We start from the raw sequence: 13925 nt of genomic DNA on the forward strand, positions 1-13925 counted from the left end.
CAACACATTGTTCTCCCTAATAAGCATAGCAACGAGTAATTGAGTTTCAGGCAATCTCCAAGGTGGCGCTTTGTAGAGAAAACGGAACTTGGCATGATTTCTACTTTTCCTTTAATTACATTGCCCTAATGAGCAACTTTCTTTACTCTCAGAGCAAATTTATTTCTCGAGAAGTAGCAACAGTAATAAATGCATGAACAGTATCACCAGGTAGTACTGGAGAAGAAATATCAGTAGTTTAAAATGACAAGAGGTCACCGAAAGTGGCAGAAAAGCACCAGATTGTTCTCAGCTTCATTATGTTTGCTGCACTTAAAACCAGAGTAAAGGATGTTAATCAATGGAACACGTTACTTAACTCGCGAACTGTCCTTGTTCTATTGTTATTTCCTTCCTGTGCGTGTTCATGCGAGGCACCTGGATGCACAAAGCGCTGATCCATCTCCCCAAAGCTCCTCTGCCCATGCTACAACGAGCAATTCTGCCTCCTGGCCTTGCACGAGAGATGAGAGGAGAAAATCCCATGCCGATACAATCCTACTGCGGGTCAATACTGCTCACCACGACCTAATACAGCAGGAGAAAAGGATGTTTTTTCCAAAGTCTTTAAGGCATTTAAATATCTGACGCTCTCTGGAAGTCAGTGGCAGCCAGGGTTCTGGCAGTGCTGCTTGTCTTTTCCTAGAAAACAACACCTGGGAATCTGCTTACAGTGAAGGCCTCCTGGGTTCCTCCTTTCGGAGCAAAAAAGGCAATGGCATCCTAAACTTGTGCCAATTCTTAGGCTCCTTCCCTTAAGTGTTTGGTCACCACCACCCAAGGCAGACTCCAGCTCTACTGAAGCCACTCTCATGTCCAGGTGAGTAGGTTACTTGTCATTAAAATAGCAAGACACCTACCTTCAAAGAGTACTAATTGCTACGACTCACAGGATTTGCTGGTATTAAACCAGCCTATTGCAGGTGATGATCTGTTTTATTATATGCCAGCAACATTACTCTCAAGAAAGAAAAACCAAGGCCAAGTTCAGTAGAGTCACCTCAGTTTTCAAAGCTGGGGAACACGTATCAAATGTTCTGAGGGCAGAGTCTCCTGCAAGGCAGCATGAACCTCCTGTGTTGGACTGCTCCATGTATCTGTACCTGTCTGTACTCAGGGGATCCAACTTGCTCCATAACCTCAAAATGTCCCTCCACCTCTCTGCAACTCACCTCTGAGTACTGTTTCTTAGAGCCCTCACAGAAATGGTAGGAAATTTAATTAGCATATCTAAAAATACTGAGGTCTCCAGAAACGGGCACTTCAGATGTACAAGTGTGAAATGAAGTTATCAGCAAACAGAAAAGTCAAAAGTGTCAGGGGATGCCTAAGACTTTAAGTGTTTATGCAGTCTTATGAATTGTTATTTCCCAAGCACAACTGCCAGGGAAATGGCAGAAGTATGGGGGAAAGAAGTATGCTAGCACTTAGAATCTCCTCATAAATGTAGTAAGTGCAACTATTTTACTGAGGAAAAAAAATGAGAGGGAGAGCAGAGTCCCTTCTCCTGGGGGGCTAATCTCAATTACGGCTCACAATCATGCTTCAGCTGAAGAAAGCCCTGCATAACTTCCCTACTGTACGTGATCTGGCAGCTGTGTGCATTAGCCGCTCCAAAGACACTAACGCAATGACTGAGAACAGCCTTTTTGCTTACAAAAAGGAAAGATAAGAGCGGTTCTTCAAGGAAAAGAAGTATAAAAATACAGCATCTATTAAAAGCTATATATATATTTCAGTATCTTTTGCCTTCTAGAAAGCTTGAAATCTCTTGAAGGAAACTGTTGGTAGACAAAAAGTGAGATCAAACCATTTGGCTGTATTTGCTTATGTGTTTCCAACAAACACATGACCAATTTTTGCAATTAAATAAAGGGGTCTCAGATAGCTCTGTTCACAATGTCAAAACTAATAGTGGTGCAATATGGGACAGAGGCTGCCTTATGTCTTTGCTTTTCCTAGTTATTGGAATCCCTGTGCTTGGCTAGCCATAATTAGGTCACAACTCAATCAAGCAGATTTTGAGGGTTGCTTTTTCTTGAAGCAGTAAATGCAGCTCCTTGACATAGGGGCCATTAAACACTCTCCTCATTTTGCATAGTGCAAAAGCCAGAACTTGGGACAACTGCATTTCCCAAAACCTCTTTTGGAGGTTTCCCACAACACCCAAGACAGGCAGGTGTTTTCACCGAAGAGATGTCCTTAGTTAACAAGTTAACGGTTGGAAAAGGATCAGGTTCCTATGCATGGAAAACAGCAATGAGATGAGCTATGTTTGAAAACACATCACACATTGCCTGCAATTAATTAAATTTTGAAGGCATTTCATTTTTGCCCCAGAAGGAAACACCGTTAGATCTTCTTTTCTTTTGAACACCCTGTGCACTTCAGAACACACACTTAATGCCACTGAAAACTAACAGTTCTGAAGACTTTTGCAGCTCTATGAGAGTTTTAGAGCTTCCTGCAATGGGCCCCTCACCCTGGTTTTGGAGCTCAAGCCCTTCACTCCCACCCTGGCAGCATTTTGTGCTTTGGAGCTGGAAAAAGGGGTCACTTGCACGAGAAGAACCCATCAGCTGGGGGCCAGCAGGCCCTGCAGCATCGCGCAACCCGCGTGCACTTTGCTCTGGCTAAACTGCTCTCTAACAGATTTGAGGGCTGGAGAGCAGTAGGAGCGAGGGTAGCAGATTCTCACATCATCAGGAGGGAAATAGACTTTTAAAAAGCCAGTTGTGTCTGTGCACAACAATGAAGCTTTATGTCTATATAAACTGACAAGTCGAATGGCACTCCTGGGCCCCATTCTCCACATCCGTGCCGTTTGCCCGCGTAGCCAGCCTCCTGCCTCTGCAGCCTAATGGCTCTGGCTGCCAGGAAGGGCAGGCAGTATGATTAAAATAAGCATTAACAGAATGGGTGGGTAATTAGCTTCTCTCGCTTTCTCTACTTTTTTTTTTTTATATATATAGTTCTGCTCTGCCAAAGATTGATAAAGTCTTTTGTTCATTAGCAGTGTACTTAACAAGTGTAAATTTAAAGTAATCATTTTCTTAAGGCCACGGGTTAAAGCAATTAAGGAAAACTGCTGCAACCTAGCACTCAAGTCAAGTCTTAACACGGAAAAGAAACAATAGTGCTTATGATATTTAAGCAAAACCAAATTGTATATAATTATCCTGACACTCTGTCAAAATGAATTTTCACTGAAGTGCAATGATTTGTTAAAATCTCCTTTCTGAAACCAAAAGGAACGTTTTGTTTCTCAGTACGGGAGCAAGTCTGCAATCTTGCTGGATTCCCTTTGCAGCAAAATCCTTGCGAGGAAAGCCATGCGCCCTCTTATTCCGCACACACGCTGCCAGCAGCCTTCCTCCTTGCATCTTCAGGGCCTTCGGAGTCGTAGCTAGACCTGCCCAAAATGAACCTGACTCCTCAGCATCCAACCAACTGGTCTGTGTACTTAACACCATCAGGGTCCAGAAGAGCAGAAATAAAAGGAAAAACAGTAAGCGCTATAGAAACTGAAGCCATATTCCTGCAGGATCTTGCCTAAAATCGTTTTGTACCTCCCCTTTTACGCACATTAAGTCCTTCTCAACATATGGCAGGGATGGTAGAGAACATGGACCGAGCTATCTTCGGCAGTGAATATTTTAGCTACTCTTTTAAATGCACGAAACTGAGATGTGCCTATGATAAACTCTGTAGCATTTTTGCCAGACCACAAGCTGTAATGTAAAGTGTTGTCTTCTACAGGAAGAGGTGAGGTGTTAACTGTGAAACCACAGCGAGTTGTTAACAGACAGGTGTTAACTTCGGAGCTTCAAGGATGGCAATTTATATTTCAATACTGTTAACTATTTCACTGAGGATTATTTTAGCAGAAATACTAAGCAAATGCATGCCACGGTGAGAGCTTGCTCAAAGCCTTGGATGCTCAAATCACATTCATTTTTGCGGAAAAGAGAAGATCTGCTGGTTCCCACAGACATTAACTTTATGAATAAAAAAAAGAACAGAGCACTAGAGCAAGCTACAACAGAAAATGGAACAGAGCTTCATTCCTGATCTTTGCCCAGGTCAAAATATAGAAAAATATCAGAGGTGCCTCTCAGCCCTCCACTCTGCCCATACGTACAACCTGATGTTCCTAAGTACATAAACATATAAATAATTTTTATTAAAAAAAGTCTTTCTCTTTAGAATTTATATTTCTCCCTTTCATTTAAATAAACAGTTTCATACTCAGAAGTACCTTGAAAGAGGTTTGGGGGCTTTTGTTGCAACTCAATCAGGCAGCACAACATTTAGGTTTCTGGAAACCATAACCACGCAGATTTCTCTTTCTAATTTGGATTGTTGGTAGTTTTCTAAACCTCTTTCAGTTCTGTTTCCTTCTCCCAGGAAAAAAAAAATAGAAAACGGGAAACAGTGGGCAAATAAAAAGAACTAGAAAGAATACTTCTTTAACAAAGCCAACAAAATCAGGTCACGAGCACGTATCTAGAAAGCTTATATCTCACATTTTTTCCCCAATGTTTCTACTTAACAAAATGAAAGAAGTTAACCTTGTAAATGTTGGTAAAGCTATTCCATCACATTTCATCTACTTCCCAACAGGGAAGAACACTTGACTCCATTTATGGTAGTCATACTTTGAAAGCAAGGGATAATATGGCATTCAAGTCACCAAAGTTGCTGATTTACTGATGGGTAAAATCAAAATGCCAGGAAGAGCCAGTTTGAATGGTGTCTCCTATGAAGTGGTCACTCTCCAGATCCCTGGTACTTGTACCACCAGAAGACGAAGCTGACCCCTCAAAATGCTCTCCTCTCCTCTCCTCTCCTCTCCTCTCCTCTCCTCTCCTCTCCTCTCCTCTCCTCTCCTCTCCTCTCCTCTCCTCTCCTCTCCTCTCCTCTCCTCTCCTCTCCTCTCCTCTCCTCTCCTCTCCTCTCCTCTCCTCTCCTCTCCTCTCCTCTCCTCTCCTCTCCTCTCCTCTCCTCTCCTCTCCTCTCCTCTCCTCTCCTCTCCTCTCCTCTCCTCTCCTCTCCTCTCCTCTCCTCTCCTCTCCTCTCCTCTCCTCTCCTCTCCTCTTTTGCATTTGCAAAGACTGCCACTAAAGCAGCTGTCCCAAATTACAGGGTTCAGAGAGATCTTTCCTTAACGAACCTCTTAAGGGTGTCACAAGCTAAAACTGTAACATCTAGCTATCTGAATATGCTCATATAGCTGAGGGATTTGGATCACAGTGAGCTGCTGGTCAAATCTGAACCAGTCCTATGGACTGCAAGGAATCATGTCAATCACCACTGGTTCTAAAATTTTGCTGTTGACAAAACCAATTGTTGAAATAATCTATCGCTGAGCACGTGGGATTTCAGTGCGATTTGCTTCTTACCAAATAGTTGCTTTCATATCCTGACCCCTAAATAGAATGCGAGGGAATATTTCATTTTATGTTTATGCCAACATTTCAGGTCGGGCAAAATTAAATCTCTTTGGAAAACGCCAACTCTCTGACTGTTTTATTTACTTTCCATCTCATCAACTCTGCAGAGCCCAGAATCCAGGTTCCTAATGGAGCATGTTCTCCCCACCAGCACAAGCTCAGCTCACATCGTGCATCCCAGGATAAGCAGAGGTCTAGAGACAGTTTTACCTTGGGGACTTGGAGTAGACAAGAAGCACCTAAGCAGCTGAGCAAGCCCAAGTGCTGACAGCATAAATGGGCCACGGAGACCATGTTTGCTTTAATCCCCTTATCAGCAAACTGTCTTTGGTCAGAGGCTTTTTGTCACTAAGTCCCTTGTCAATGAACTACCATCAAGGACACAAAAGAGCAAATACTCCACGAGCTAAACAAAGTAAATATCCTGCAGCACAGGCCAAGCGCTCTCAGGCGATGGCCACAATAATTTGTCTGTGCTAGGTTATAGACTAAATGTAAGTGACTCCTTGAAGTCAGTATTTTTTACCTCTGAAGGAAATGACTGGAGAAACCCTACGCCAGGAGACGGTAGGAAGCAGCAGCAACAATGATGGGATGCAGGGAGACAGCTGGGCTGCAGGGCAATCCGACTGCACGATGATATGCAAAATGCCAAGTGCACATTACCTTCCAGACAAAGCCTAGGTGTAAAGGGCATGCGTGTGATCGTGAAGGATGGCTGCCTCGGCAGAAAGCCTTCTAACCACTTCTGATCTGTTCCTATACTTGGACTGCTTCCATTTCTCTAGATCTGATGGAAGATTTCAATACACGAGACATCTCGTAATCAGATTCGATTACGGTATCCTTCTATCTTAAGATATGCGCAGCAATGGACACAGTATACGGGAAGGTCTCTGAGATTTCAGGTTTCAAATTAAGAAATGTCTTGCCCGCTTGGAAAGGGCAGGAAATATCAAAACCAGTGGGGCTTCCATCTAGGGAGCTATCCGTGGTGATGGGATGTCTCTCAGCGTTCCTGCTGGACCCAACTAACTAATTTGTCAGTTTGCCTTTTGTAGGAGAGGCGCATGCAAGAAACACCCAGGGGATGCGGCAGCCTCCGGGGGTTTCGGATCATAGTCAGATAGAATATCATGGTCCAGAACACAAATGATTTCATTAAACTCAAAAAGGAAATTTGCTTGTTGTGAAAAAAAAAAAAGAGAGAGAGAGAGAGAGAAAGAAAAAAACACTCAGGTAAACTCAGAATGACTTCATGTTGTTCTAGCTTCTACCGCAGTACTCCCAAATGGAAATATTCCTACAGTTAATTGGACTTGCCCTGCTGGAGTCGCTACAATATCACAAGACACATGAAGCAACTGGGGAGGACTTAGGCCCATTGGCTAGCAGGAATCTCCCCTGATGCCGTGTCAGTCAAAAAGAGCAACATTGGCAAGACCAGGATAAAATCCACAGGCTACTGGGAAGCATTTATTTTCTACCACATTGTAAGAAGATAGGGAAAACAGAGTTGCACCCTGGGAAAACACAGATTTTTTAAAAAAATATATTTAGATTCTGTGCCGCTTTCCTCTCTTTCCACGGGTTCACCCATGCAAGGTTGAAAAGAAAGCAGAGTCTGGTCCCAAGGGAGCTCCGATGCAGCAGACTGATCTACCAGCAGGCTACAATATGTTCCCAGAAGGTGCAAAATAATTCTGAGGCCAGCAAACAGCCTATTAGCTCTGCATGCCGTTAATTTTCATGAGTAGCTCAATCCGATGCTCACAGAAGCTGTTGGGCATCTTTCCATTTTGTCTAGCAGGACCTGGATTGGGGCTTATTTATCTTTTCATTATATACCTTATCTTCAAGCAGGAAGCAGCCCGTGCCGCTCCGCGCAGCCGTGCATGTCCCAACCCCTGCGCCAGGCTCCGCGCCCAGCAGCGCGCGGCACCGTGGGCAGGGCAGGGAGCAGGCACGCTGCAGCCAGACACAGCAGAATTAAACTTGTTTCACTAAACTTCTGCATTCACCACGGTTTTCCAGGTTTGCTAGCCTCAAAAAGTAGCCCAGCAGGTTCTAGAGTCATGTGCCAAAATGCCTCCTTCATCCTCCCTGGAATTGGAAATGACTACTAATAGGTATTCTTGCTGAAATGATTTAACATAATGTGCTGAACGAGATCACTAAGTCAAAATATCTTTCCCTAAGTGATTCTCTTGCTGTGTGTCTGAGTGCCGGGGGGGAAGGAGGACAGCATGAACCGAATTCTTTTCCTGGCTTCTGCATTTTGCAGAATCCTTAAGTTCCCAAAGAATTCACATTAGGATGTCTCAGGCAGGCTCATTACAACAGGTCCCCAAGGCAGGCAGCTCTGCTGGTCCTGGCAGGCCGCAGAGGGCCGGAGGCACCCGGGTTTTGGTCAGCCTCTCTCTTTTGTGCTTTCTCCTTTTACAGTTCTTTTATTTCCCATCAGTCTAGATCGAAAGCTGAAGACAGGCAAGAAAATGAGGCGGGCACAAAAGCAGAGCCGTCTGGAGGACTGGACCCTCTTTGCCCTGAACACATCGCCTTGGATGTGCATCCACAGCAGCAGGTGGGAGGCTCAGGCCCAAGAGGCGCAGGGTCTGCCCCACAAAACCCATCACTGAGTGCCAGGGATGCTCAGGGGTCTCATAGAGAGCCTGGGTTGCCCTCATCCACCCGAGTCCATCAGCCTCCAAATTAACATTATTGAGATCGATACCGAGAATAGCAGCACTGCAGACTTCTTTTGTAGGAAAGCCTCATGCTCTCTAGCCCAGTACAGCTATTACCTGCCAACCTAAAGGATGATGAATGTTATTTATATTGCAGAAATGGCTAACTGCTCAGTAGAGACCGGGGACAAGCTGTGCTGTGGACTTTTCAAACACACACTGAATGAGAGGACTGCCCACAGATGGCTGAGTGTATGAAACAGTTGAGACATTTCAGGATAATGTTCTTGAATGTCTTGGACACGATGACCTCCAACAACTCGGCAGTGCTTGTGCTGACTGTAACAATGTGGGGGTAGCTCTACAATAAAGAATATCCTTTAATACCATATTCTTACCAGTTACTGTGACATGCCCTTACAATAGCGAGGAACTCATCTTCTCTTTTAAAGTAGGCAAAGCCTCAACAGGGCCTTTCAATTCCTTGATTAATAAGCATACTATTCTATTTCAAACCAAATGAAAAACATATATAGCGAAGTAGGCATTCCAATTAAAAGTTTTCCTACTATTTAGCTGCTACAGTTTTGGTCTCCAAGAGAGAGAGAGAATTGATGAAAAAGAGTATCTCCAGATGCACATGAAAAAAGTAATCTGGCTAGAGTAAAACATGAAGGACCTGATCCTATAAACAACTGTAAGATCAATTTAACTCTGACATGTACATGCTTGCAGGATTAGGCTTCAAATAATTTGAAGAAAATGTAAGAAGAACTGAAAAACTGTGCCTGTAGCTTTTCAGTGTGGTGAGCCCACAGGGTAGATAGTTAACAGTCCCTGGGAAATACCCTCCCCAAAATTATTCCTGCAAAGATGCAGAGGAAAGACATACCCTAAGCCAAAATGTTCAAAGTAGATTCTTTCATTATTAATCATGCCCTCTGTATCTTAGAAAAATCATGCAGTGACTTCTTTCATATGCAATGAAATGCAGCAGTGTAAATTGCAATGAATGTCTGTACTATGGACTAGGTGTCTGCCCCTCTTTCATTTCTTCTCCAATTCCCATTTGGAAACTAGCAGGTATTAGGCCCATCAGCAGCCTTATTAAAAAGCAAGTGGTAAAGATCTATCTTACCCTTAAGTATACTCTTCACACTTAAAAGTAGTTCCAGAAGAGGCTTTCCCAGAGCTTCACAGCCCAAAGCCTGCAGGCACCAGAGTCCAGTAAACAGACTTCACTGAGCAGGGATCAACCTGCTCCACTTTGTTCTGTCTTTTCAATCAGAAGGGCGGTCACTCCCAAACCAAATGGGAGAAATAAAGCACACAGCAAGAGACTACAAGTGCTTTCCAGCTGTCTCAACTCTAGAAATCTTTCAAGAGGATGGATGTCTCAGCAGCTGGGCATTCCCTTCACTGTCAAACACTCCCTGAGCAATGGGATTTGTCAACAGTCAGCTGAGCATCGACAAATGACATCCGAGGAGTTGGGAGACTGCAAAGCCACTTAGAGATAGGAGTTTTGTGACAGGTGTTTGAACCAGAGCTGCGATCCAGAATTTGTGAAAATTATGTCAAATACTTATGCTACCTTTATCTGTGGTAGCCAAACCAGCCTTGGCGATAAGCAAAACTTCATCTGGGTTTCATCCACAGTCTGTTATTCAAAAAATTATTTGAGGGAGGCTGATCAGCCTCAGTGTCACATCCTACACGAGGATGACTTTGGATGGAAGTCTGCTCTACCTAAAGAACAACTCCTTCTATCACTCAAATACATGGAAGCCAAGCCTCATTTATAAACAGGTTATGGATTGTATGGATTGTCCTCAACACACTTTTCATGGATGATGGAATTAAAGCTCTCTCCAGGATCTGCATCTCACCTAATGGTACTCTGTCCCTTCTAGATTTGCAGTCTGTTTCCCTGCCATGATCCACAGATCTTCCTAAAACTCCGAAAGATCTCCTGAGCAAAGACATATGTCCTGTTGGCACAATGCAAAGTTACATTATATCAAAAGATTTTGCCTTATTGACATAACCCCCAAGTAATTTCCAAACATCTTTGCTTAACCGTATCTGCTCCAAGCAACATTTGCTGCTATACACTTGCTGCTAATTGCTATAACGAAAAATGACAGAATAAGAGAACCACAGAATAGCTGAGGTTGGAAGGCACCTCTAGAGATCATCCATTCCAACCCCCTGCTCCAGCAGGGACACCCAGAGCACGGGGCACGGGGCGGCATCCAGGCAGATCTTGAAGATCTCCAGAGAAGGAGACTCTACAACCTCTCTGGGCAGCCCATTCCAGGGCTCTGGCACCCTCACAGCAAAGAAGTTCTTCCTCACATGGAGATGAAACTTTCTATGTTTCCATTTGTACATATAACCCCTTGGCCTGCCCTTTCTAGTCCCACTCCTGATGGGGCTCTAGCCTTTCTCTCGCTCTTGTCCCTAACCCTAGCCTTAAGCCTAAGGGCACCAGGCCTAGAGCTTGATCAACAGCAAATATGAACCTGGCACTTGTCTGGATATAGCACTACATTTCCTTTCCATGCCCTTTCTAGCCCCAGTCACCCTCAGACAAGATAATAACATTTTTTCTGCTCTTTGTCCCATCTTCATTTAACAATAATTAATGTATACTCATTAAATAGTTCTACCTGGTTGTATTTACATATAACAAGAGAGAAAGAAACGTGCTGAAACCAGGAAACCTGACAAGAAAATGGAAACAGAATTTTTGTCTGGCACAGTGTCTAAAACCACTTAGCACATTTGAAAAGGAAAAGCAAGTTAACTTTCATGTAGCCTCACTTCAGCTATTCCCAATGACAGCAGCACACAAGACTGCCATTACATATTTAGTTTTTACTTCTTTGCTCAGCAATCTCATTATAAGGTTATGCCCTTATTAGTAGGGTTCTCAGTCTCTACCCTTCATGTACCTGGTCAATAATAAACTTTCTTTCTTTTCTTTTCTTTTTTTTTTCATTGAGAAGTCATTGAAGACCTTTAAAGTATGCTACCATTCTTTTTGAGAGCGGAAAGTTGTCTTCCTGCATATATCACAACAGAAGAAAAATCAGAGGCATAAAATACCATGAATTTTTCCTCCAGCAGATGGTATTTCAGTGGTATTGGGGAAGTTTGTATTAATTACTTTAAGAAAGAAAGGAAAATGTCATATTTGAGACAGAGTATCCTACTAAATCTCCTAAAAACTATCGATAAATCTAACAATAGCAAGATTTTTCATTCACTCATTGTGACAGCTGTCAAGCTGGGGACAACTTCCTGTTAATGCCAATACAATTGTGCACGTAAACCAAAGCCAGTTATTTAGTCAAGCTGGAGCAGCTTATTTCCCCACCTCAGCAGCACAGGCTACACGCATGCATATGTCACCATGCATATATCTCGTCTAGATGCATTGCTGCTTTTTAATTCCTATCTTCAGAGTTACAATGTGATTTGTCCAGTGCTTGAACAAGAGAAAAAGGGCAATTTGTGGTCCATTTGTAATGAGCCTCCTGTGACGCTCCTTGCTGGAAGGGGAGTTTTGCAGCTCTGGGGTGTCAGCCAGGACAGGATATGCCAAGCCATGGCATTCGGCAAGGATTTATCCCCCTTCCAGCGCTCGCAACATAAAACAGCGATCGGTAGAGATGCTGCCTCGCTCTGCGTGCAGCCGCCACAGTGAAAGGCCCAACATGGTCGAACAACAACCTTCCTTGGGACACTGTAGGACCATACCTTGAGCCACAGCTCCTTCCTTGAGACCCTGCGGGACCATACCTTGAGCCACAGCTTGTGGGCAAACCACTATACACTGCTTGGTGCTTATCAGCCTCTCCTTGCAACCAATGAAGAGACAGGGATTGCTTAATATAACTCCACTTGAAGCAGGGCCTGAATCATTAAGGTCATTTTTCTAAAGATCAAAACACCAAGAAATAGAGTGTAGCCCTTACCTCCTCGTAGACATTATCATTCCTGCTGAAGTCTCCGGCCCTCCTTGGAAGGATGTGGACATGAACATGCTGAAAATGTGAAACAACACAGCGGTGATTATCAAGACCATTACTCCCTTTTCTAGACTGTCAGCACTGTTCTCCGCACATACCAGTAACGACACCCAGGCTCCCACAGCATTATTTTCAGAGAAAAATACATTAACCTGCTCCATAACTCTTCTGAGAATATGAAAGATGAAAAACATGAGAGAGCAGCTCTGCTGCATATATGAGCTTCGGAGTGAAATGCCTGGAAGTGGAGGGGCTCTGTGGAATTATTCATCGTTGTCAGTCGGAGCCGTATTTAGCCACAGCTTTGAAATGACAATGTACCTTGGAGCTGCGTGTTGCGACTTCAAAAGCGACAAGGCTGAGGAGCTGCCCAGCGGAGGCCGGCGGCCGCGCGGGGTTACGCGCTTGGGGCTCGGCACAGTGGAGACCACGGGATGCTGGAAGCCACTGGCAGGGAACCGAGGCGGCACACATGGAAACGGCATCGTGAGAGGGGAAACGCAGCCCGTCTGACAAAATTGCTCTTTCAAGATTAAGAAGGCACTAAAATACTTTGCTTTTCCTTCCAGGAGCTGTTAACATGAATATAAAGGAACAAAGTCCCCACTGTGCTCCAGGCACAGACACCCCTGGGAGAATTGGGCTCCAGGGGAGAGACACACAAGGTGCCATGGGACAAGTCAGGTCCTGGGGAAATGCACAGAGGGACCCCAACACCCTCGTGTTGGGCACCTCTCATGTCCCCAGGGACACAAGCGCAAGCCAAAAGCTTTTCTGCAAGAAGCTCAGCTAAGAAATGGCAAAGCTGCTTTTACCTTTCCTGCTTTCTCCTTCACTCCCTTTGGAGGAAAAAAAATACTGGCAATAATTCTTCATGAGAAAAGAAAAATCTCATTGAGGGGAGACAGCAAATGATCTGAGTGACACACCGCATTTATGCATCCCCAGATCTTTATAGATAATGCCTAAATCCTTAAAAAAAAAAAAGACTGCAGCAAAAAGCACTAACAGCTTTACAGGGAATGTAGATAGCTTGCACCTGACTCAATCTGATGAGTTGGAAATCAGCTGAAATTCATGCACCTCATTGAAGCATTCTCAAAACATGGCTCAAATCTATAGTGAAATCCAAAATCAAAGAAGATTTTCTTAGGCTATTTGTAAGAAAATTCAAATACACCTATATCGTGTTATAAAATCCATAAGAACAGTTGCTCAGTGAACAAAATGAAATCAGAAGGATGCTTCAGCTAATGAAATACTCTGAATACTGCTCTTTTTTTCTTTCGTAGTTTGCCCTAGAGAAACCGAGCATGCTGTTGCTTGTTCTTATCATTATCTACAACTTTCAGTTCATTCAGCCTAGAGATGGGATGCTTCTTGAGGGTTAAATCTATGTTTCTGAGTAATATATCAGTGATAGTGTTCGGATAGTGTTTTATACTAATATATCATGAGAGTGATAGTGCTCCTGTGATATATTAGTGCAATGTATCATTTGAACATCACTGCTCTCATGATGTATTGCTCAAAATAACAAGGCAAGCTTAAAGATGGTCTTTAGTACCCCTTGGGCCGGAAGTTTTTTGGACAAAGAGGGATTTTCCAGAAAAATAGAGTGAAGATTAAAGTTTGTGTAGGCACTGCAAAATTTCACTAGCACGTTACACTTTTGTCATTCTCCTTAATTTTAAAAGGCATTCAGAAAA

At 43.6% G+C, this 13925-nt stretch overlaps 1 protein-coding gene across 2 annotated transcripts in view; it reads right to left on the reverse strand.

Annotated features, from left to right (window-relative positions):
• FHIT (fragile histidine triad diadenosine triphosphatase) overlaps positions 1-13925 on the reverse strand; it is a 363590-nt gene that overhangs the window by 67496 nt on the left and 282169 nt on the right. For both annotated transcript variants that reach the window (XM_088528281.1, XM_088528280.1), the window contains exon 5: positions 12163-12231. In XM_088528281.1, the coding sequence (XP_088384407.1) occupies positions 12163-12231 (69 nt within the window). The remainder of the gene's footprint in view (positions 1-12162; positions 12232-13925) is intronic.

Source organism: Tinamus guttatus, unplaced genomic scaffold (assembly GCF_059628265.1).
Source record: "Tinamus guttatus ecotype Peru unplaced genomic scaffold, ASM5962826v1 Tinamus_guttatus_pri_ptg000307l, whole genome shotgun sequence".
NCBI lineage: Eukaryota > Metazoa > Chordata > Aves > Tinamiformes > Tinamidae > Tinamus > Tinamus guttatus.